General features: G+C 37.7%; 1 protein-coding gene and 1 pseudogene across 1 annotated transcript; one reads left to right on the forward strand and one right to left on the reverse strand.

Annotated features, from left to right (window-relative positions):
• Window positions 1-9163: 9163 nt before the first annotated feature.
• Window positions 9164-10108, forward strand: LOC138830522 (olfactory receptor 1468-like). Its single transcript, XM_070026902.1, has one exon. The coding sequence runs from the start codon at window positions 9164-9166 to the stop codon at window positions 10106-10108; it is 945 nt and encodes a 314-aa protein (XP_069883003.1).
• Window positions 10109-21042: 10934 nt separating this feature from the next.
• Window positions 21043-22090, reverse strand: LOC138830398 (olfactory receptor 1468-like; annotated as a pseudogene).
• Between the last annotated feature and the right edge of the window lie 1251 nt (window positions 22091-23341).

A 23341-nucleotide genomic window follows, 5' to 3' on the forward strand; every position in this document is an offset into this window, starting at 1 on the left:
TCAAACAAATCAATGAAACTGACATGACAAATTTTGTATTGAAAGGTACAATAAAACCAAATCTAACACTGTATGAGAGGAAATTACCATATTCCAAGGTTTTTATTCCAGGAATACTGTGGTGGGTCAATGTAAGATAAATGATTGTAAAACACATTAATAGAGTGAAGTTCAGAAATACAAGTTCATCTCAAACATGTATGAAAAGCATTTGATAAAAATTCAATGACAATTCATGATAAGAAAAAACAATGAACTAGCAATAAAGAAAATTTACCAAGATATTAATGAGCATTTATTAGGAACACATAGCTATCCTCACACTTAATGGTGAAAGACTGAAAGACACTCCCACAAAGATCAGCAACAAGGCAAAGATCCCTACTATTCAACACATTGTTGGAATCCTATCTAGAGAAATTAGGAACACATTGAAAAGGTATACATTGAGACCCTTATCTGTTGTATGGCTAGTTAAGATCTTCTCCCAATCTATGGGCTTTCTATTGATCTTGCTAGCTATGTCCTTTACCATGCAGAAGCTCTGCAGCTTCATGCAATCCCATTTGTCCAACCTTTCTTTGATGTGTTATGTTTCTGGGTCTCTATTAAGAAAATTTTGGCCTGTGCCAAGGAGACCTGGGGTCTCTCCTATTCCATCCTGTAATGTTTTCAAGGTGTCTGCTTTGACTCCGAGGTCTTTGATACATTTGGAGTTGATTCTGGTGCAGGGTGATATATAAGGATCTAGCTTTAGATGATTAACCAATTTTTCCAGTACCATTTACTGAAGAGGCTGTCTTTCTTCTATTCTATTTTTTTAGCTCCTTTATTGAAGATTAGGTGACTATAGGTCTGTGGGTTCATTTCTGGGTTTTCAATTCTATTCCATTGGTCCTGAGGTCTCTCTTTGTGCCAGTACCAAGCTGTTTCGATTACTATGGCTTTGTAGTAGAGTTTGAAATTTGGTATTGATATTCCTCCAGTACTGTTCTTTCTGTTAAGGATCATTTTTGCTATTTGGAGTCCTTTATTGTTCCATATGAAGTTTTGGATTTCCTCTTCTATTTCCTTGAAGAATGAAGTTGGAATATTGATAGGAAGTTAGAATATTGATAGGTATCGCATTTAATTTGTAGACAGACATGGGAACTATTGCCATTTTCATGATGTTGGTCCAATCCAGGAGCATGGGAGGTTTTTCCACTTTCTAAGTTCTGCTTTGATTTCCTTTTTCAGGTTTTTGAAGTTTTCATCATAGAGATCCTTCACTTCTTTGGTTAGGTTAATTCCTAAGTATTATTTTTTTGTGGGGCTATTACAAAAGTAGTTCCTTTCCTGATTCCAGCTGCTCTCTTGGAATTCTATGCCTCCTCCATCAGAAAGAATGACATCGCCCCATTTGTTAGGAAATGGAAAGACTTGGAAAAAATTATATTAAGTGAAGTAAGACAGACCCAAAGAAACATAGGTTCCATGGTTTCCCCTATTTGCAATAATTACTATATGTCTGTTATTGTTTATATATTTTTTGGTTGGTTGTGGGGCTTGAACTCTGGCCCTGGGTGCTGTCCATGAGCGCTTCAGCTCAAGGAGAGCACTCTACCACTTGAGCCACAGCACCACTTCTGGTTATCTGGTAGTTAATTAGAGATAAGCAACTCACAGACTTTCCTGCCCAGGCTGGCTTTGAACCATGATCTCAGATCTCAGCCTCTTGAGTAAGTAGGATTACAGGCATAAGCCAATAGCACCCAGCTGTTTTTATATCTTTTATTGTTTTGTCTCTATTATTTTGGTGTGCTACATCTTACTATTATTTTCATACATGGTATCTCACATATTCCCCCCTCTTTTCTATCTTGCTTTTTCCTCATCATCCTCCTTTTTATTACTTATTATAAACAATAAAATTAATAATTATTAAGCTTGATCATTTTTAAGCTTTTAGTTTGTCCTCTAAGTACCCTGGTTTACTTCTTTTCTAAGTTTACTAGGGGTATAATTGATATTTACTCTTCTTTTCCTCTTAAAAAGTTGGTTAGCTTTTGAATGGTTGGTTTTACTTCAATAGTCTGTTTCTTCTCTGAGTATAGTAATAAAAGAAACACCATCTCAACAAATGTACAAAATTAACATATGACCATATAAAATATTAAGTGAAATGAACCCCAAGATTGAGACATAACTTGTTTTTTTCTTTCTTGCTATTGTTTTTTTTGGGGGGGGTCCAGTCATGGGGCCTGAACTCTGGGCCTGGGCGCTGTCCCTCAGCTCTTCAGCTCAAGGCTGGCGCTCTACCACTTGAGCCACAGCGCCACTTCTGGCTTTTTTCTTTTTGCTTATGTGATGCTGAGGAATCAAACCCAGGGCCTCAGGCATGCAAGGCAAGCGCTCTACCCCTGAGCCACTTTCCCAGCCCCCTTGCTATTGTTTTTAACCTATCTAAAACGTACTATGTGATTTTTTGTTTCTCTTGTATGTTCTTCCCCCATGGTATAGCCCCTGTTTTCACTGTATTTGAAGTGGGTGTTCTGCATCTTGTATTTTTCTAATTTGGGGAGGGGAAGGGAAATAACAAAATGCTGAAACAAGGATACAGGTTGGCCTATTATAACAATGACATGTACAAGACACTATGTTGAAAACGAACTTTACAACTTGGGGGGGGGGGTAGTTGGGGAGGTGGGGAGGGAAGGGGTGGTAGGGGGAAAACAAAGGAGGAGGTAACAATGCTTGATAGGAAATGTACTCATTAACTTACTCGTGTAACTGTAACCCCTCTGTATACTATTTTTACAATAAAAAACATAAAAAATAAATACAAAATTAAACTAGAAACATAGCAATGTTAAAAAGCAAAGCAATAAAAAAAATTCTTAACTCTTCAACATCCAAATTCAATGACATGACAGAAATGCTAAAGAATTCAAAATCCTAATTTTAAGAATGATCTGCCAGGTCCTGGGTCTCATGCCTGTAATACTAGCAACTCAGAAGGTCACCAAAGCTAGCTCAGGCAAGAAAGTCCACGAGACCCTTAGCTCCAATTAATCACCAGAAGACTGGAAATGGAGTTGTGGCTTAAAGTGGTAGAGCACTAGCTTTGAGCATAAAATCTCAGGGATAGCACTCAGGCCCTGAGTTCAAATCCCATGACCAACAACAACAACAAATCATCAATGACCTCAAGAAGATTCAAGAGACCAGATACATGAAGTAAAGAAATCAGTTGAAGACATGAATAAGTCAGCAATATGCATAAGAAATTTATCAGAAATTATGAGCTTCTGAAAATAAGCCAGAAAAGTCTCAATAAGTCAAATAAAAATACAGTAGAAAGCATCACCAGCAAACTTTATCAAGCAGAGAAAAAAATCAGGGATTGGAGATAAAGATGAGGAAATATGACATTTGGACAGCAACATTTTTTAAAACAAGTAAAAAAAACTCTATACATAAATCAATTACCCTAATAAAATCTCCTCATATGTTAAAAATAAATTTAAAAATTTAAAAATAAATTCCAAGTCTTTCCATTTCCTAACAAATGGAGCAGTGTTGTTCTTTCAGATGGAAGCATAGGATCCCATTGTGTATGTGTGTGTGTGTGTGTGTGTGTGTGTGTGTGTGTGTGTGTGTGTGTGTGTATAAACATTTTCTTGATCCATTCATCTACTGAGGGACATCTAGGTTGGTTCCATATCTTAGCTATGGTGAATAATGCTTCAATAAACATAATTGTGTTGGTAGCTTTAGTATGGCTTTGTTTGTGATCATTTGGGTAAATGCCCAAAAGTGGGATTACTGGGTCATAATGGAGCTATGTGTAGTCTTTTGAGGTACCTCCATATTGCTTTCGAGAGTGGTTGAACAAGTTTACACTCCCACCAATAATGTAGTAGGGTTTTCTTTTGGCCACATCTCCTCTAGCATGTGTTACTATTAGATTTCTTGATTACAGCCATTTTAACTGGAGTGAGGTGGAATCTCAATATTGTATTGATTTGCATTTCTTTTATGGCCAGAGAAGTTGAGCATTTCTTCATGTGTCTATTGATCATTCTTATTTCCCCTTCAGAGAAGTCTCTCTTTAAGTCTTTAGCCTACTTGTTGATGGGGTAGTTGTTTCTTTGAGGATTTGTTTTTGGAAGAAGTAAGCCAGTCCCAAAGAAATTTAGGTCCCATGGTTCTCTTATTTGCAACAATTAGTATACTTATAGGATAATCTTATCAGATGAGCTCAAAAGCTCAAAAGCTATGTACATATGACCATATAAGATGAGGCTAAGTGAAACGAACCCCAAGGTATGGACACAAGAAGTCTGTGTTGTTGTGGTTTTAAATGTACTAAGTGGAGTTTTTTATTTCCTATGTATGTTGTTCCCCCTATGGTATATCCCCTGTTGTCACTTGATTTTGGTACCATGCATCTTGTATACACATCTATCTAATCTGGGAAGGGGAAGGGAAATAACAAAATGATGAAACAAGTACACAGGATGACCCATTGCAACAATGATACCCACAGGACAGTATATTGGAAATGAACTTTACAACCTCGGGTGGGGGTGGGGAAGAGTGTGGGAGGTGGGGGAGGGAAGGGATAGTGGGACAACAACAAGGGAAGGGGTAACAATGATCCACAAGTAATGTACTCATTGCCTTACTCACGTAACTGTAACCCCTCTGTACAGCATCTTCACAATTTAAAAAAAAAGGAATTCAAAATGGATTTTAAAACTTAATGTAAGGACAGAAACTTGAAAACTGCTAGAGAAAAACCCATGAAGGTGTAGTTACAGATAATTCTTTTCTGAACAGAACTCCAATATATCAGGAAATAAGAACAGAATTGAAAACTGGGATTGCAAAACATTAAATATATTGCATCACATAAGTTATTTCTAGAATCAAAAGTAACTTTACAGAATTAGAGAAAATAATTTGCCAGCTATTCCTTGGATACACTATTAATATCCAGAATATATAGAGTTCCAAAATGAGACACCAAAAGAATGAATAATCCAATTAATAAATGGGCAAATGGTTAAACAGTTTTCAAGAGAAGGAATATATGAAGAAATGTTCCACATACTTAATTCTAAAGGAGTTGCAAATCAGAACTATATTGATATTCCACCACACCCAAGTCAGAATGGCTCTTGTCAAGAAGATACACACAAACACACACATACACATACACACATACACAGACAGAGCTGCAAGGATACAAGGAGAAAAGAGCCTTCACACCCTGCTGGTGGGAATGTAAACTTAGTGTACCCACTATGGAAATCAGTATGGAGGTTTCTGAAAAACTAAAAATAGAACTGGTTTATGACTCTAAGATCTTGGGTATATATCCAAAATAATTAAAGCCACCATAAAATAGACATACCTGCACATCTGTTTCTTGAAGCACTATTCACAATAGCCAAGCTATGCAACATGCTTAGGAGCTTAGCAGCACAATTAACCAAGAAAAGGTATCTGTACAGATTGTAGTCCTGTGCATCCATAAGTGAGAACTGTGTCATTTGTGGGAAAAATAGTAGAATAAGCCATGCTCAGAAAGATAAATATATGTTTTCTCTTTCATGGGAAATACAGATTTTTTTAAAATATGAAAGCATGAGGACTGTTATGTGGAAGATGTAATCCAATGTAGGTGAGAGGAAGGCAAAAGAGGACTTGAGGGAAACGGAAAGAATAATAAATTAACATGAAGAAAGTAAGTTATAGTTGTATTTGGAAGTGTCATAATGAAACCATGTGCTTTGTGCAATTTAATGTGCAAATAAAAATACTTCTGTTCATAATAACACCAAAGAGACAAAAATACATCATAATAAATATTCCTAAGGAGGTACAAATTCATTCACTGCAAGCTACAAACCATTGTTGAAAGAAATCAAAGACTTAAATAAATCAAATCTGTGTTCATTGTTAGGAAAAAATGATGTTGTTAAGCTGTTGATAATAACCAAAGCTATCTATAGACTCACTGAAATCCTCACCAAAATCCTAATAGTTATTTTGGAAAAATCTGCTCCCCAAAGTGTACAGGAATTGCGATACCCCAAACTTCCAAAATAATAGAATTAGATGTTTCATCATATACAATTTTAGAACTTGTCACAAAGTTATTTTACAAAACTGCTGAAAGGACAGGCACACAAATAATGCAATAGACTGATCATCCAAGATAAATCCACACATCAGTTGATCTCAGATCAATTGGCTTTCTACACAAATGTCAAGGCTAAGTCAGGTGCCAGTGGCTCATACCTATAATCCAAGCCACTTAGGAGCCCAGGCAGACAAATCTGAGAAACATTTATCTCCAATAAGCAGTCAAAAGCTGAACATGTAGGCTTTTCTCAAGTGGTAGAGCCTCGGCCATCAGTGAAAATGCCACACAAGAGCACTAATCCCTGAATTCAAGCCACAGTACTACACCAACAAAGAAAAAAAAGTCCAGGTCTATTCAATGGTAAAAGAAAGTTTTCAAAAAATTGTGCTGGGACAAATGAACCCCACTTTTCCAGAATGAAATCTAGAAAATTAAATTAAAAATAAATTAAAATTAAAAATTAAATCTGCAGGAATCAGAAACTTAAATGTAAGCACAAAAATTTTCAAAGATTATGTAGGATTAATTGTTCATGACCTTGATTTGGTTATGGTTCCATGGTTATGGCAGAAAATAAGCAATTAAAGAAATAATATAAGTGAAACTTCAGAAAAGTCTGGTCCTTGTTCATAGAAGGTTTATCTCCTGTGCACATGGAAAAAAATGCTATACTCAGAGACAGTCACTTGCAATCTTTCCAAAGCAATCTTTTCACAGTAACATTCTGTTTGGACCCCATGGATGGTTCTTGTACTGATAATTCTTGTATTAGTGTTTATGAACATTTACATATTCCTAAGATATTTTCAGTCATTCAGTCTGGCCTGTGAATATTTTCAGCCTTTTTTTTTTGCCGGTCCTGGGACTTGAACTCAGAGCCTGGGCACTGTCCCTGAGTTTCTTTTGTTCAGGGCTAGCATTCTACCACTTGAGCCACAGCACCATTTCCAGCTTTTTTTTTTGTTTACACAATACTGAAGAATCAAACCCAGGGCTTCGTGCATGCTAGACAAGTACTCTACCACTGAGCCACATCCCCAACCCCTCATCCATTTTTGTTTTTTAAATAATCCTTTACCACCTATAATGTATGCTACAGCCCAGCATAACTCCTGACCATTCCCTGAACAGTCAAAGTCTGAATCTACCAATGAGTTTCTATTTCCACACTTCTAAAACAATACTCAGATGTGACACTGCAACATGTCTTGACTAAGTGGAGTGGAAACTGGAGGGGGAGTGGAACAGATGAATGAAAAGAGGAATCCTAGAAAAAGCCATAATATTCAATGCATATATCTGAAAAGTGAACTAGGAAACTTGGTGAGATGGGTAGGAAGGAATAGGGGAAATAGTGACTTTTATACACTATTGAAGAAAACTTTTCAAAAAAGTAGAACAGTCAGTCAGATGTGATTAGTGATTATAATGGGTCACCTCTAGAGAACTTTAACAGCTTTGGTCCTAGAGAGGTCTTGGGTAATTATCATGTCCTTAGATCTGGACTCCACTGGGATCCAGATCGTTGTAGGCCCAGGGATGTCTAGAAGGGAAATGTGAGCAGAGTCAGGGCAGATATAGGTGATGACTAGAGAGACTGATACTTCCTTGCTTATAAATAGTAAAAGGTGGCCAAATCTAGGGTCATGGCACTGCCAGCTAGACAGGTGTGAGGAGGGTAAACCAATTGGTTGTTTTTTCTTCTCCTATACCTTATCATTTTTCCATGCTGAAGGGCTTGGTTTCCTGGCAATTTGTGCCCTGCTGGATAATTTTTCAGGTACGGTAACACCCCTTTGTCATATCTCAGCCTACCAAGATGTTGCCACATTGTAGAAGTATTTTAGTTAATAGATACCTTCTATCTTTAAAAAAAAAAAAAGTAATGCAGAATCTAGATCTAAATATACATTGGGACATGGTAAATTGCACAGAACTCAAGACATTCACACATAGTGAGACCAAAGGAGGATTTTTTTGAGAGGAACACAAAGTCACCATACCTATGTGCATCTGATCATATAAAATACTTATCAAAATATACTCTAGGAAATAGAAACAAGAGGTATTTTTTCTTTGTTCCTGCTTTTGTTTCTTTTTCTTTTTGGTCTTGTTTGTTCATTTATCTGTCTTTGGGAGGGCAATGGAGTGTCACAGAAATGGAAGGACAAAGGATAAACAAATGCAGCAGTGATACTCACTAGACACTAAGTTGAAAATGAACTATACAACCTGTGGATGGGGATGGGAGGGAAAACTGGGAGAGCGGAGGGAAGAGGTGACATTGTCTAAAAAGAAATGTATTCATGACCTGACTTACGTAACTGTAACCCCTATGTATATCACCTTTATAATAACAATAAAAAAGAACATCTGCAAGTTGGTACACAAAAAATAAAATTGATTTTGACTCTCAAAAGAATAATAAGTATTTTTACTTATCATTCCATGTACTCTCTAGTAATCCCATTATTTCAATGTAGTAGCAACTCTATGAAGTAGGAATTAAATATCACTTCTTACAACTTCTATTATTTTATTTATGGTATAACTACTTAATAATTTTTTAAAAATGAAAAATGGAATACAGAGTTTTGCAGATTAGAGAGCCATGGATACCTGAGTGCTAAATGGTAATGTAAGACATTGAAGTAGATTAATTTTTTCTTGGGAGTATATATAGAATTGTAAGAAGAAAAAATATGGAAAAATCTTCTAAGACCATCAGCTGGAGTTGGCTAGGATTATCAATCAGGCAGGTAAGGAAAACTTAATGCATTTTGTCTCTCACAAGCTAATAAATAATAAGCTTTGGAAAGTATACAAAACTGAAAAAATATCAATGACTGAGAGTTGCTAAATTTGTACAGATTATAGGCATAAGGTGTTTTGAGATTCTAATTGCTGTGATGAGGGTGGATTAATTACTGAGAACACTTAACAGAACATAAACATGCACATACATTTATTTTTATTTGGACTTACAGGAAACAATATTATTTCTTTTAAATATACTGGAGACAAAGCATGACAGAAAGAAACCAAACTACCATCTCAGAGTTCCTCCTCCTGGGCCTGCCCATCAAACCTGAGCACCAACACCTGTTCTATGCCCTATTTCTAGCCATGTACCTTATCACTGTCCTGGGGAACCTCCTCATCATTGTCCTTATTCGACTGGACCCCCAGCTCCACACACCCATGTATTTGCTTCTCAGCAACTTGTCCTTCTCTGACCTCTGCTTCTCCTCAGTCACAATGCCCAAACTCTTGCAGAACATGCAGAGCCAAATCCCAGCCATCCCCTACACAGGCTGCCTGACACAGATGTACTTCTTCCTGTATTTTGGAGACCTGGAGAGCTTTCTCCTTTTGGCCATGGCCTATGACCGCTATGTGGCCATCTGCTTCCCCTTACACTACACCAGCATCATGAGCCCCAAGCTGTGTGGGGGTCTGCTGGCGTTGTCCTGGCTGCTGACCACGTTGCATGCCATGCTGCACACCCTGCTCGTGGCCAGGCTGTCATTCTGTGAGAACAACGTGATTCCCCACTTTTTCTGTGATTTGTCTGCTCTTGTGAAGCTGGCCTGCTCTGACACGCATGTCAATGAGTTGGTGATATTTATCATGGGATGTCTTATCATTGTCACTCCATTTCTACTCATCATCATGTCCTATGCACGAATTGTCTCCTCCATCCTCAAGGTCCTTTCTATTAGAAGTATCCGCAAAGTCTTCTCTACCTGTGGCTCCCATCTCGCAGTGGTGTCACTGTTCTATGGGACAGCTGGTGCTCTCTATTTATGTCCATCAGCCAATAATTCCACCGTGAAGGAGACTGTCATGGCGATGATGTACACGGTGGTGACCCCCATGCTGAACCCCTTCATCTACAGCCTCAGGAACAGAGACATGAAGGGAGCCCTGGGGAGAATATTTTATAAGAAGAAAATTCCGTTCTGCCGATAATGGTAACACTTTGGATTTTAACATAGCTTTTAAAAATGTGTGGGTGTTGATACTGGAATGTTATTCCCAGCTTTTTCCTCACCAGGGAACTTGTGTAAATAAAGAATAGGACTGCAGCACTATTAATAATAGCCAAGTTAGGGAAATAGCCCAGATGCCTTACAATGGATGTATAGGTCAAGAAAATCAGATACATATGTATACACACAATGGAATTTTATTGATATGTCAGGAAGAATGATGTCATTTGCAGGGAAATTGATACAGCTGGGGAAAGTCAGAATGAAGGAAGCCAGGCCTGGAAAGACAATGAGTAAATGTTTTCTCTCATATGGGGATCATAGATCCAAAATAACATCCTCCAGGTAAACATATGCAGGGTCATATGCATATATACACAACCAAGCTGACTAACTATGTAGTATATGCACAATGTAATATATGAGCAATCAACAGCCTAACAAAATAGCTGTTATGAAGCTAAAATATGTTTTGAATGGGATGATGGGTTAGTGGGAAATAGGCAGATGAATGGAAAAAAAGAATGGTGTACAAATACAGTCATAAAAGTCAGTGTGCATAGGTAGAAAAGGAAACAATTGGCAGATGGTGGAAGGGGTAGGTGGAAGGGAGAGGGAGAATGATGGAAGGAATGACTTTGATTAAGATGCACTCTACATATAACTGGGTATGTTAAATTGTAACCCTGTGTACAACCATTTGAAGAGAGATGAGAGAGAGACAGAGAGGGAGAGAGAGAGGGGGGGGGGGAGAGAGAGAGAGAGAGAGGGGGAGAGAGAGAGAGAGAGAGAGAGAGAGAGAGAGAGAGAGAGAGAGAGAGAGAGAGAGAGAGAGAGAGAGAGAGAGAGAGAGAGAGAGAGAGAGACTACTAATTATCTAATATATAAAAGAGAGGAAACTTTTTGGGTAGTAGAACTAGGAACTGTAGTCTGAGTTACTCAATATCTGGCTATACCTTGCATTTCATTTTTCCGGATGCTCTTGGAAGAGTATGGAGTAAGAACTATTGTTTTATGTGATCTTCATTCCTTAAGTTATCTGCTTTGGGTATGGGCTACCATTTTAAATTAGTGCTACATGTTCTTAGATTAATACTCAATGATATCCAAATCTCTCAAACTCACAGTCTCCTTCCAGTGTCTCCTACATGTTCTGAACAAAGTTTTACATCAGTTGGTCTTTACCTTTCCCTACTTCTTCTTTCCTTTAAATTCTAAGTTGCCTTTTCTAACTGGTCCTAATGCTAAACAAGTTTTTCTCTTTATCAGAGTGTCATTTATCCAATTTGATTTTGCCTAGATTGAATTAATAGCTAGGGGCTGCAGATTTCATATCCTTAAAACCGGGAAAAATAAGCTAGAGGTTTGAAATAAAACAGTTTTAAATGATATCTCTCAGTAGGTATTTTGACTAAGAAAGTATGTATAAATATACTATTATCTGTTTTGTAGTATCCACTGTTCTGGCTTGATATTTCGTATTACTGTTTTGCAAGCTGAAAATGTGAAGTCAAACTCCCCTCATCACAGATTGTTAGAAGTTGAGCCTGTGGAAGTTAGGAGACTATCTGATTCTACAGTTTCTTCTCATTGTTTCCCACTTCAGAAATAAGAATAGCCATTCTTTTTTAAAAAAAAATTATTGTGATTAGGTGATTATATAAATTTCACAACTTTCATAGTATTGTGAGCTAGTGATACTTAAAGTCACACACATATTCTAACCTTCATGAGGCAAATTGTCATTATCATGGTCTATAAAGTTAGTGAATTCTATGATCTTTGACAATACAGTTATTTCTTCCACCTTGGGTGATAGGTACATTTCTTTCCTTTTGCTTAGTGTTAGCTGTTCGCTCTATCCCTCTAATTCCCTCCCTCCTATGCTGTCCTTGAGTTGCTTAGTTCATTTCCATCTATGTCCAGTGCAGCTGATGGGCCCCTCTGTTTTATGTTTTCCAGTTTCCCTCTGATTCTGTGTCTTCCTCCTAGTTTCCCTCAGATGTGTGCATATATACCATATATGTGGTCAGCAGCATGGGGTCATTTAGTAATGATATGACAAGGTGGGTGGAGGTCCTTTGTTTCTCGAGCCCTGTTTACTTTGTCATATCTCCTTACATTTTGTATTTAACATCCTCATATCAGGGAGACCATGTGCCGTTTGTCTCTTTGCTCTTGGCTTACCTCACTCAAAATGATTTTTTCTAGTTCCACCCATTTCCCTGAGAATGCCATTATTTTGTCCTTTCTAATGGCTGCATAATATTTCATTGTATATAGGTACCACATTTTTTTTTATCCATTCATCTGTAGTGGGGCATCTGGGTTGTTTCATTATCCTGACTATTGTGAACAGTGCTGCAATGAACATGGAGAGGCATGTGTCCTTGTATCCTGGTACCTGTTGCTCAGGATAGATGCTTAGGAGTGGTATGGCTAGGTCATAGGGAAGGTCTCTAGTTATGTTTCTGAGGTACCACCAGACTACTTTCCAAAGCGGTTGTATTAGTGTACATTCCCATCAGCAGTGCAATAGAGTTCCTCTTTCTCCGCATCCCCTCCAGCATGTGTTGTTGGCTGAATTTAAGATGTGGGCCATTCTGACTGGGGTAAGGTGGTATCTCAGATTTGTTTTTATTTGCATTTTCTTTACAACCAGGGATGATGAACATTTCTTCATGTGTTTCTATGCCGTTTCTATCTCTTCTTCTAAGTCTCTCTTTAGTTCCCTTGCCCATTTAGTATTTGGTTTGTTAGGTTTGGGAGGGAATCTTTTCTTGAGTTCCCTATATATGCTGGATATTATTCCCTTGTCTGATATATTGCTGGTAAATATTTTTTCCCAATTAGTTGGCTGTCTTTCTAGTTTGGTTGCTATGTCTTTGTCTGTGCAGAAACTTTTAATTTTAAGGTACTCCCATTTGTCGAGTCTCTCTCCAATTTGTTGTGACGCTGGGACTCTGTTCAGGAAGTTCCTGCCTGTGCCTATAAGTTCAAGTGTCTCTCCTACTCTGTCCTGCAGTAGTTTCAGAGTTTCAGGTTTGAGGTTAAGGTCTTTAATCCATTTTGAGTTGATGTTTGGGCATGGTGACAGGCTGGGGCCCGCTTTTAGTTTTCTGCACTTGGCCACCCTGTTTAATTGAAGAAGCTATGCTTCTTCCACTGTATGTCTTTGGCTTATTTGTCAAATATTAGCTGACTGTAAGCATGTGGTTTTATTTCTGGCTCTTCTAATCTATTCAATTGGTCTTTGGGTCTGTTTTTGTGCCAGGACCAAACTGTCTTTGTTATTATGGCTCTATCATAGAGTTTGAAGTCTGGCATCATGATCCCTCCCATATTGTCTTTTTTTGCCTAGAATTGTTTTAAGAATAGCCATTCTTTTTTAATGGTTTTAAATTTTTTTATTGTAAAGGTGATGTACAAAGGGGTTACAGTTAAATAAGTTAGGTAATGAATACATTTCTTTTTGAACAGTGTTACTCCACTCCCACTTCCTCTGCCTGACTCCCCTGCCCCCAAGTTGTAAAGTTCATTCCCAACATAGTGTCAAAGAATATCACTTACATTAGTTCACCCTTTGTCCCACCATTTCTGTGATTTCCCTGCCCTTCTCCAAAACAAATAAACATATATATATATATATATATATATATATATATATATATATATATATATATATATATATATATATAAGACAATGGGTACAGAAATCAAAAACAGTGTCAAAGGGGAATAAGCCAAAGGGGGAAAAAAGAAGGAAATAACTGCAAACAGAATGCTAAAAAAACCTCGTTTCCATTTCTTGGAGTTCATTTCGATTAACATCATTTTATATGGTCAGATACACATAGGTATTGATCCATTGTGATCCTCTGCTAAGTCTATCCTAGACATATTCTAGGATATACTCTATTGCAAATGAGGGAAACCATGCAGTCTGCGTTTCTTCGGGTCTGGCTGAATTCTCAATAAAAAAATTTCCCAAGTCTTTCCATTTCCTTACAAATGGACAATGTCGTTCTTGCTGATGGAATCATAGAATTCTGTTATATGGCATCTGGTCTGATTTCCATTATCTTAGCTGTGGTAAATAATGCTGCAATGAACATGGTTGTGCTGGGAGCTTTAGTGTTGCCTTGTTTGTGGTCATTTGGATAAATGCCCAGGAGTGGGATTGCTGTGAGATTCCACCTCACCCCAGTTATAATGGCCATTGTCAATAAAACTATAATACCAAGTGCTGGTGAGGATGTGGCCAAAAGCGAACTCTACTACACTGTTGATGGGAATGTAAGCTTTCCACCACTCTGGAAAGACTCTCAAAAGACTAAACATAGCCATTCTTTTTTAACTCTTGCATCAATATGGCATGGGACATATTTCCAATCTTAGCCCTTAAAAGTTATCTCTTAAAAGTAATGGTATATCAAATGAAGTAAACCAGGCCCAAAGAAACATAGGTCCCATGGTTTCCCTTATCTGTAATAACTAGTATATGTCTAGGACAAGCAGAAAGGGTCAAAAGCTATGTACACATGACCATATAAGATGATGCTAAGTGAAATGAACCCCAAGATAGGGACAGAAGAGGTTTTTATCTTTGTTGCTGTTGTTTTTAATGTACTTATAATGTTCTATGTGATTTTTTGTTTCTTCTGTGTGTTCTTCCCATGGTATAACCCTTGTTTTCACTGTTTTTGATTCTGGTGCCCTACTATATATACATTTTTCTAATTTGGCGGGGGGGAAGGGAAATAACAAAATGCTGAAATAAGGATACAGGGAGACCCATTGTAACAACAAGATGTGCAAGACACTATGTTGAAAATGAACTTTACAACTTTGAGGGAGAGGGAAGGAGGAGTTGGGGAGGGACAGAGGGAAGGGATGGTGGGGAAAAAACAAAGGAGGGGGGTAACAATGCTCGATAGGAAATGGACTTATTACTTTACGCATGTAACTGTCACCCCTCTGAACAGTATCCTTACAATAAAAATATATTTTAAAATGGTAAAAAAAAAAAAAAACAAATTTAAGTAGTGGTATACACCCATTTGTAAAAAAAAATGGAAAGACTTGGAAAAAATGATATTAAGTGAAGTAAGCCAGACCCAAAGAAACATAGGCTGTCTGGTTTCCCTTATTTGTAATAATTAGTATATCTCTAGGATAGTCCTAGCAGAGCAGCACATAACTCAATAGCTATGTACATATGACCATATAAAATAATGCTAATCAAAATGAACTCCAAGATATGGAAACAAGAAGTTTTTGTCTTTGTGTACTGTTTGCAGTTATTTCTCTTTTCTTTCTTTTTTTTTTTTTTCCTGTGGTTTATCACCTTTTTTTACTGGTTTTTATTTCGGTATCCTTTGTCTTATATGTAAGTTTATCTGACTTGGGGATGTGAGGGGGAATCACAAAAATGGTGAGACAAAGGACAAAGAGGGAACCAATGCAACAGGTATTCTCACAAGACACTGTATTGCAAATGAACTTTATAACTTGCAGGGGGTGTGCGGTGGGCGGGAAGAGGGAAAACAGGAGAAAATGGTGGGGGGGTAACAAAGTTTAGCAAGAATTGTACTCCCTTACTTATGTAACTGTAACCCCTCTGTATATCACCTTTACAATAAATTTAAAAAAAAAAAACAAGAAAAAAAGTGGAATTATGGATTTGGAAAAAAAAAATCGCATTTACAAACTCATTTCTTTCATGCTGTCCTGTTCTGCTGAGTCCGTCCCACCTCTGTGTAGAGCCCTGAGTTTCCTACAGAGGTCCTCATTTTCCTTCTCATCTGCCCAGTGAATGCTCATTGCTTCCTTTGCTGTGTGGAAGCCTTTTTGGTTTAAAACAATCCCATTTGTGGTGTTTTTCCCGTGCTTTGGGGGTCTTATGTAAAAAAGAATTCTTGCCTCTTTGCAATATTTTGAAGTATTTGCCCTATGCTTTCTTTCAGACGTTTCCTAATTTCAGTTTCAGTTCTTATATTTAAATCTTAAATCCATTTTAAGTTTTGTACTGGAGTAATAGAGGCCTAGATTTATTCTGCTGCTTTTTTTCTTCTTTTTTTTCTTTTTAGCCAAACTTGGTATCTCATGCTTTACTCATTGGCTGGAGCTATCGTCATAGAAAATCCATAACTTAGAAATATGACCATCATGCAGTCATTCAATGATCAAATATTGATTTTCAATTTGTATTTTCCTTTGTAACTCAAGCTGAACATTTTTCACATTGCTTATTCTTTACTAGTTTTTATTAATTTATGAATGTGCTTTCTATTTAGTGCTTTTTTTTCTTATTGCATTTTAAACCACATTGCTAAATTATACAAAGTGAATCCCCTACTTTGTGCAATTAGAATGGTTCCATGCATGCATGTAATTTACCTTGATTATATTCTATGACTGTATTAATTCTTCTTCTTATGCCCCTTTTCTTATCTCCTCTCTCCTTCTTTCTCATCATCCTTTTCCTTTCAAGTCCTTGCTTCCCATGCCCCCCTCCATCTTTCACAAATGAGAAAACATTCAATGGTTGTCTTGATGGGACTGGCTTATCTCACTTAACACAATCATCTCAAATTGCATCCATTTCCCCAGAATATTACATAATTTCTATTTTAATGGAGTTTTCAAGATAGTCTCTCACTATGTTTCTCAGAATGTTTTTGAACTTGTAAGTTTCCCACCTCAGCTCTCAAGTGCTAGGATAACATGGATGCACTCACCACATAGCTAGTGCATTTTAAATTATTTCAAGAGCCTCACTAACATTTACCCATGCTGGTCCTCAACCAATTTTTCATGAAAGCAGCAGAATACAAAACTGCCGCACAAAAATCACTAGCTCTCTTATCTATCAACGATAAGCTTTCTGAAAAAGAAATCTTATCAGTGTCATTAGCAACAGCCTAAAAAGATGTGCAAGTATAATTTTACTAAGGATATTAAAGACCTTTATAATGAAAAGTATGAAGTACTAAAACAGATAGAGAAGACAATAGAAGTAAAGCTCTCCAATGTTCATGGGTTGATAATAAAAATTGCTAAAATGATCATACTACTGAAAACAATCTATAAATTCAATGCAATTCCCATCAAAATTTCTATGACAATCTTCACAGAAATAGAAAAGACAACCCTAAAATTCCTATGGAAGCAAAAAGGCCCTGAACAGCCGAAAACATCTTAAAAAGAACAATGCTGGTGGTATCTCAATATCTGAATTCAAATTAGACTACAGAGCCATAGTGATAATAACAGGATGGTGCCAGCACAGAGCAGACGTACTGAACACATTAGCATATAGAACACAAGTTCCAGAACTAAGCTTAAGTAGATACAGTCATATGATTTTTCACAAAGGCATAAAAATTCATACACCAGAAAAAAAGTTGGTCTGAGAAAGTGTATGCTTGCATACAGAAACTGAAATTATACCTTCACCAAAAAAAATCAACTCAAAATGGATCAAAAACCAGAAAAATAAGGGAAATTAGAATCTATTGGCATAGTCGAGGTCTTTTTGAATGAGATTCCAGTAGCTCAGGAAACAAGAGCAGGAACTAAACAAATAGGATTATATCAAATTCAAACAATGCACAGCAAAAGAGAATAGAGACATCTTTAACAGATATTCATCCCACATGGGATTAATATGTAGGATTACTATGTAGACCTTTCATTGTGAAACTCCCTCCCTCAGAGGGAGCTTATTGCTTCCCTTAGTGCTTGCACCTAATTTTCAATGCTACTGAATATCCATTCTTCATGCCATTGTAATGAAGTTTCCTTTTTATTTTATTTTATTTTACTGTAAAGGTGATGTACAGAGGGGTTCCTTACATAAGTAAGGAAATGAGTACATTTCTTGTCAAACAGTGTTACCCCTCCCATTTTCTCCTGCTTTCCCTCCCCCCTAACTTCCCTCCTCCCCTCCCCCCCCCACCAACTGTAAAACTCATTTCCAGCACAGTGTCTTATGAGTATTGTTGTTACATTGATTACCCTTTGTCCTTTGTCTCACCATTTCTATGATTCTCCTTCTCTTCCCCAAATCAGATAAACTTATATATAAAACAAAGGGTATCAAACAGGGACAAAAGGATATAAACTAAAGAAAAAAATGAAAGAAAAAAGGAATAACTGCTACATAAAAAAAAATCTTGTTTCCATATCTTGGAGCTCATTTCAATTAGCATCATTTTATATGGTCATATGTACATAGTTATTGAGCTATTGTGATCCTCTACTAGAACTATCCTAGAAATTTTCTAGTTATTACAAATGAGGGAAAACATGCAACTTTCTTTGGGTTTGATTTACTTCACTTAATGTGATTTTCTTAGTCTTTCCATTTCCTTAGGAATGGGGTGATGTCACTCTTTCTGATAGAAGCATAGAATTCCATTGTGTACATATACATTTTCTTGACCCATTCATCTACAGAAGGACATCTGGGTTGATTCCATATCTTATCTATGGTCAATAATGCTGCAATGAACATAATTGTGCTGATAACTGTAGTGTGGCCTTGTTTGTGGTCACTTGGGTAAATGCCCAGGAGCGGGATTTCTGTGTCATAGGGGAGTTCTATGTGCAGTCTTTTTTTTGGGGGGGGGGGGGGGAGTCTGGTTGTGGAGCCTGAACTCTGGGCCTGGGCACTGTCCCTTAGCTCTTCAGCTCAAGGCTAGAACTCTACCACTTGAGCCACAGTGCCACTTCTGGCTTTTTTTTTCTGCTTATGTGGTGCTGAGGAATCGAACCCAGGGCCTCATGCATGCAAGGCAAGCACTCTACCACTGAGCCACCTTCCCAGCCCCTATGTGCAGTCTTTTGAGGAACCTCTATACTGCCTTCCAGATTTATAAAGTAACTTAATTAAATACTAATCTTCTGTGTTGTCACTTATAATTCTGTCTTAATATGACACACTAAAATTCAGAGATTATTGTAAGAGCTAATCTTTAACATGAAAAGTAACAAATATTTCAGAATAATACTCCATGGAAATTCATAATGACAAATGCTATGAACAATTATATATTTTTAAATTTGTATTGTTCTTATAAAGATGATGTACAGAGGGGTTATGGTTACATAAGTCAGGAAAAGAGTACATTTCTTTTTAGACAATGTCACCCCTTCCCTCATTCTTTCCCAGTTTTCCCCTCCCATCTCATTCACACATTTATAGTTCATTTTCAACCTAGTGTCCTATGAGTACCATTGCTGCATTTGTTCATCCTTTGTCCCTCAATTTCTGGCCTTCCCTTATACTCCCAAAGTATATAATTTTTTAATACAGATAGGCACTTACAGAATTGATTGGTCAGATAACTAGGTTGGAGGTGACATAGCAAATTAGGACATGATATCAAGGGCAAAAATAAGCTTCTGAATGGAACTTCAAAGTTGTGCTGAGAAGAATAAAGAGGGGTCCTGGGAAAAAGTCTGGGTTCACCTGGCAATGTGGTCAATACAGTATATGAAGAGAAGAAAGGTATACGTTCAGGTGTCATCAGTTAAAGGATTAAGAAGCAAATAGGCAAACTTTGGAAACCTGGCCCATTTCATGTTAGGAGTTTTAAAAAGAAGAAATTAAGAATGAGGGAACAGATGACACTGTATGAAAGGAAATGTACTTGTCGCCTGACATATGTAACTAGAATCTCACTGCATATCTCTTCTAAAATAAAATGAATAAATAATAATAAAGAAGAAATTGAGCCCATCAATAGTAGCTCATGCCTGTAATCCTAACCACCCAGGAAGCTGAGATCTGAGAATCATGGTTCAAAGCCAGCCCAGGCAGAAAAGTTGCTGTGAGACTCATCTCCAATAAACTAGTCAGAAAAAGCTGGAAGTGGGGCTGTGGCTCAAATGGCAGAGTGCTAGCCTTGAGCAAAAGGAGGTCAGGAACAGTGCCCAGATGCTGAGTTCAAGCCTAAGGACTGGCAAATAAAGAGAGGGGGGGAGGGAAGGAGGGAGAGAGAGAGAGAGAGAGAGAGAGAGAGAGAGAGAGAGAGAGAGAGAGAGAGAGAGAGAGAGAGAGAGAGAGGAAGAAAGAAAAAGAAGAAATTGAAGAAACACATTTTTCAGTCAACTTAGTGATAAACAACAATTGACACTGTGTTGTGGTAAAATGATGAACTTCATATTTTTCAGGCTGCAAACAGTGATACAAAAAAAGTGCTATGTGTTTTGCATGTACATGGAACTTTTGCAAATTCAAAATACTAAATATAAAAGATATAATTTTTAAAAATCAGACCTTTTACTAGCCTTTTGCTTTGTTCCACAGTACTGAGGAAACAAATTTAGGGGCTTCTGGCTATTAATTAATTCATGGTAGAGACAAATTATACCAGTGATACTGTTCTACAAAAGGATTAAAAGTTTGACTCAGGTCAAGACAGGTCAAAATAATAATGTACACATATAAGAAATAAACCTTACAGAGATGTTAAGAGATCAAATGGTGTCAAAATTTGTTCCTTTCCCTTGCTTCTCTTAATTTTATAAGATATACATTAAATTCTTGACTGCCTTCTTCCTCTCTTCTCTTCTTCACCCATTAACCTCTTTCCCCTAGACCCCATTGCACACCTTTCAAGGATGTGCATCCTGGTATTTACTTGGTTGAACTTTGACCTTGCCTTTCTAAGGAATTACACTATTTGAGCTCTCTCTTGAATCTACCATATTTCTATTAATACACTTGTACACACTTACATAGTTGTTGTTGTTAAATATTTGTACAGCAGGATTACAATTCTGTAAGTCAGGTTATGAGTACAATGCTTCTTGATCAGTGTTACCATTTTCTTTATTCTTCCCCATTATCCCCCTCCTGTCCCTACCTTCAAGTTATATAATTAAGCATCCCCTTTTAAAGAATCTCTAGTAGTTTTAAACAATCTCCCTAGATTTTTTAATCTAAAATAAAATTCTAATCTTAATATAGTTACTGGATAAAGTTATGGTAGGATTCCAAGCATTACTTTTGTAGATAAAGGGGATTTTTCCTTTTACAGAGGATTCTTCTCAAAGCTCCTTTCATATCTCTGTTCCTCAGGCTGTAGATAAAGGGGTTCAGCATGGGAGTGAGCATTGTGTACATCAAAGTCAATACAGTCTCCTTCACATTAGAGTTACCCCTTGATGGGCATAAGTAAAGACCAATAATTGTCCCATAGAACAGTGATACCACAGTCAGGTGAGAGGTACAGATAGAGAAAATCTTGTGGATAGTCCAAATAGAGGAGACTTTGAAGAGGGAAACTACAATTCATGCATAAGACACAATGATGAGTAGAAATGAAGGGACAATTATAAACCATCCCATGACAAACATCACCAACTCATTAACACAGGTGTCAGAGCAGGCCAGCTTCAGCAGAGCAGATATGTCACAGAAAAAGTGAGGGACCACAGTGTCTTCTCAGAAAGTCAATCTGGTCATGAACAGGGTGTGCAGCATGGCATAGAATTTGGTCAGCACCAAGGACAGTGGCACCATCAGTCCTACACACGACTTGGTGCTCATGATGTTGCTGTAGGGGAGAGGGAAGCAGATGGCCAAATAGCAGTCATAGGCCATAGCCACATGGAGAAAGCCTTTGAGATCTCCAAAAAAGAAGAAGAAGTATATTTGTGTTGGGTACCCTGCATAGGAGATGACCGGAACTTGACTCAGTGTTCTGCAATAGTTTGGGCATTGTGACAGAGGAGAAGCAGAGGTCAGAGGAGACAAGTTGCTGAGAAGCAAATCCATGGGTGTGTGGAGCTAGGGGTCCAGTCAAATGATCACCCTGATGAGGAGGTTCCCCAGGATGGTAGTAAGATACATGGTCAGGAATAGGAAATACAACAGGCTTTGGTGCTCAGGTTCAATGGGCAAGCCCAGGAGGAGGAACTCTGGGATGATAGTTTGATTCCTTCCTGTCATATTCTGACTCTATTATCTTTAAGAGAAAGGAAACATCATTTAAAAATCTGACTCTATTTCTAGGTTCATGAATAATGACATGTTCGAAGATGATAGCAACATCATCAAAGTCACTATACATCCTAAAGACTGAATCTGGGTGATTTTAGAACTTTTCCTTAAGTCTTAACCATATTTCAGTGTTCTGCCTTTGCATAAACACTTTGTCTATTCCTTTGAGTTACAAAATGCATTCGTTTTGGGCTGAGAAGGTGGCTCAGTGGTAGAGTGCTTGCCTTGCATGCATGAGGCCCTGGGTACGATTCCTCAGCACCACATAAGCAGAAAAAAAAGCCGGAAGTGGCGCTGTGGCTCAAGTGGTAGAGCGCTAGCCTTGAGCTGAAGAGCTGAGGGACAGCGCCCAGGCCAGAGTTCAGGCCCCACAACTGGACCCCCCCCCCGAAAAACAAACAACCAAAATGCATTGGTTTTTCTCTTAACCTGTCCAGCCAGCAGGCTAAGCAACTGAAATTGATTCCATTTTTATCAGCAGCTTATATGTTGCTAGGCCTGAGGATTTTTTAAAAGCTTGTACTCTTATATATACCCCAAGAGAAACTAATACACTATACTATCTTTGATTACCATTTAAAATAGATGTGCTAATATCTCTCTATCCTGCAGACCATTCTAACCAATTGCTTCCTTCAATCCGCATCATTTTAGGGTGGAAATCTGAACATCTCCCTCCTAATTGGTACTTCGGTGGATTATTTGCTGTTAAGATAAAGGCAAATTTCCTTTCAAGGGCATAAATAATGCGTTGGAAACTAACTCCAAAGCAATGACCCTCCAGCCATGCTTAGCTTGAAATCGATCATTTCTTTCCCTCAGTCACCATCACTGGCTGTTTCTCTTGTCTCTCACTTCATCTTTTTTACTGTCTCTTCCCTTGATTTCTCCAAATTATCCCTTGTGTATACATCCCATGACAAGGGCTCTGCAATACAATCTCCTCAGACAAGGTAAGGCCTCTTCCTGAGCTTCAATGCATCCTATGCTCATCTCACAACATTCAAGACCCCTGATCACAGATTTTCACCTGACTTCCCACCAGCTGGTGTTCCATACACGGAAGTCCGTGTCTTCAGCAGGGCCAGCACCTGACATGTTTCATGAATATATGCACAGGTTCTTTCAAACTCAAAAGCAGAAAATTCAGTTTTAGAATAACTATTCCTCTTGAATGTTCTCTTAATGTAGTCAGTAGAT

This window comes from Dipodomys merriami, unplaced genomic scaffold (genome assembly GCF_024711535.1).
Source record: "Dipodomys merriami isolate MVZ:Mamm:240054 unplaced genomic scaffold, mDipMer1.0.p SCAF_19, whole genome shotgun sequence".
Classification (NCBI taxonomy): Eukaryota; Metazoa; Chordata; class Mammalia; order Rodentia; family Heteromyidae; genus Dipodomys; species Dipodomys merriami.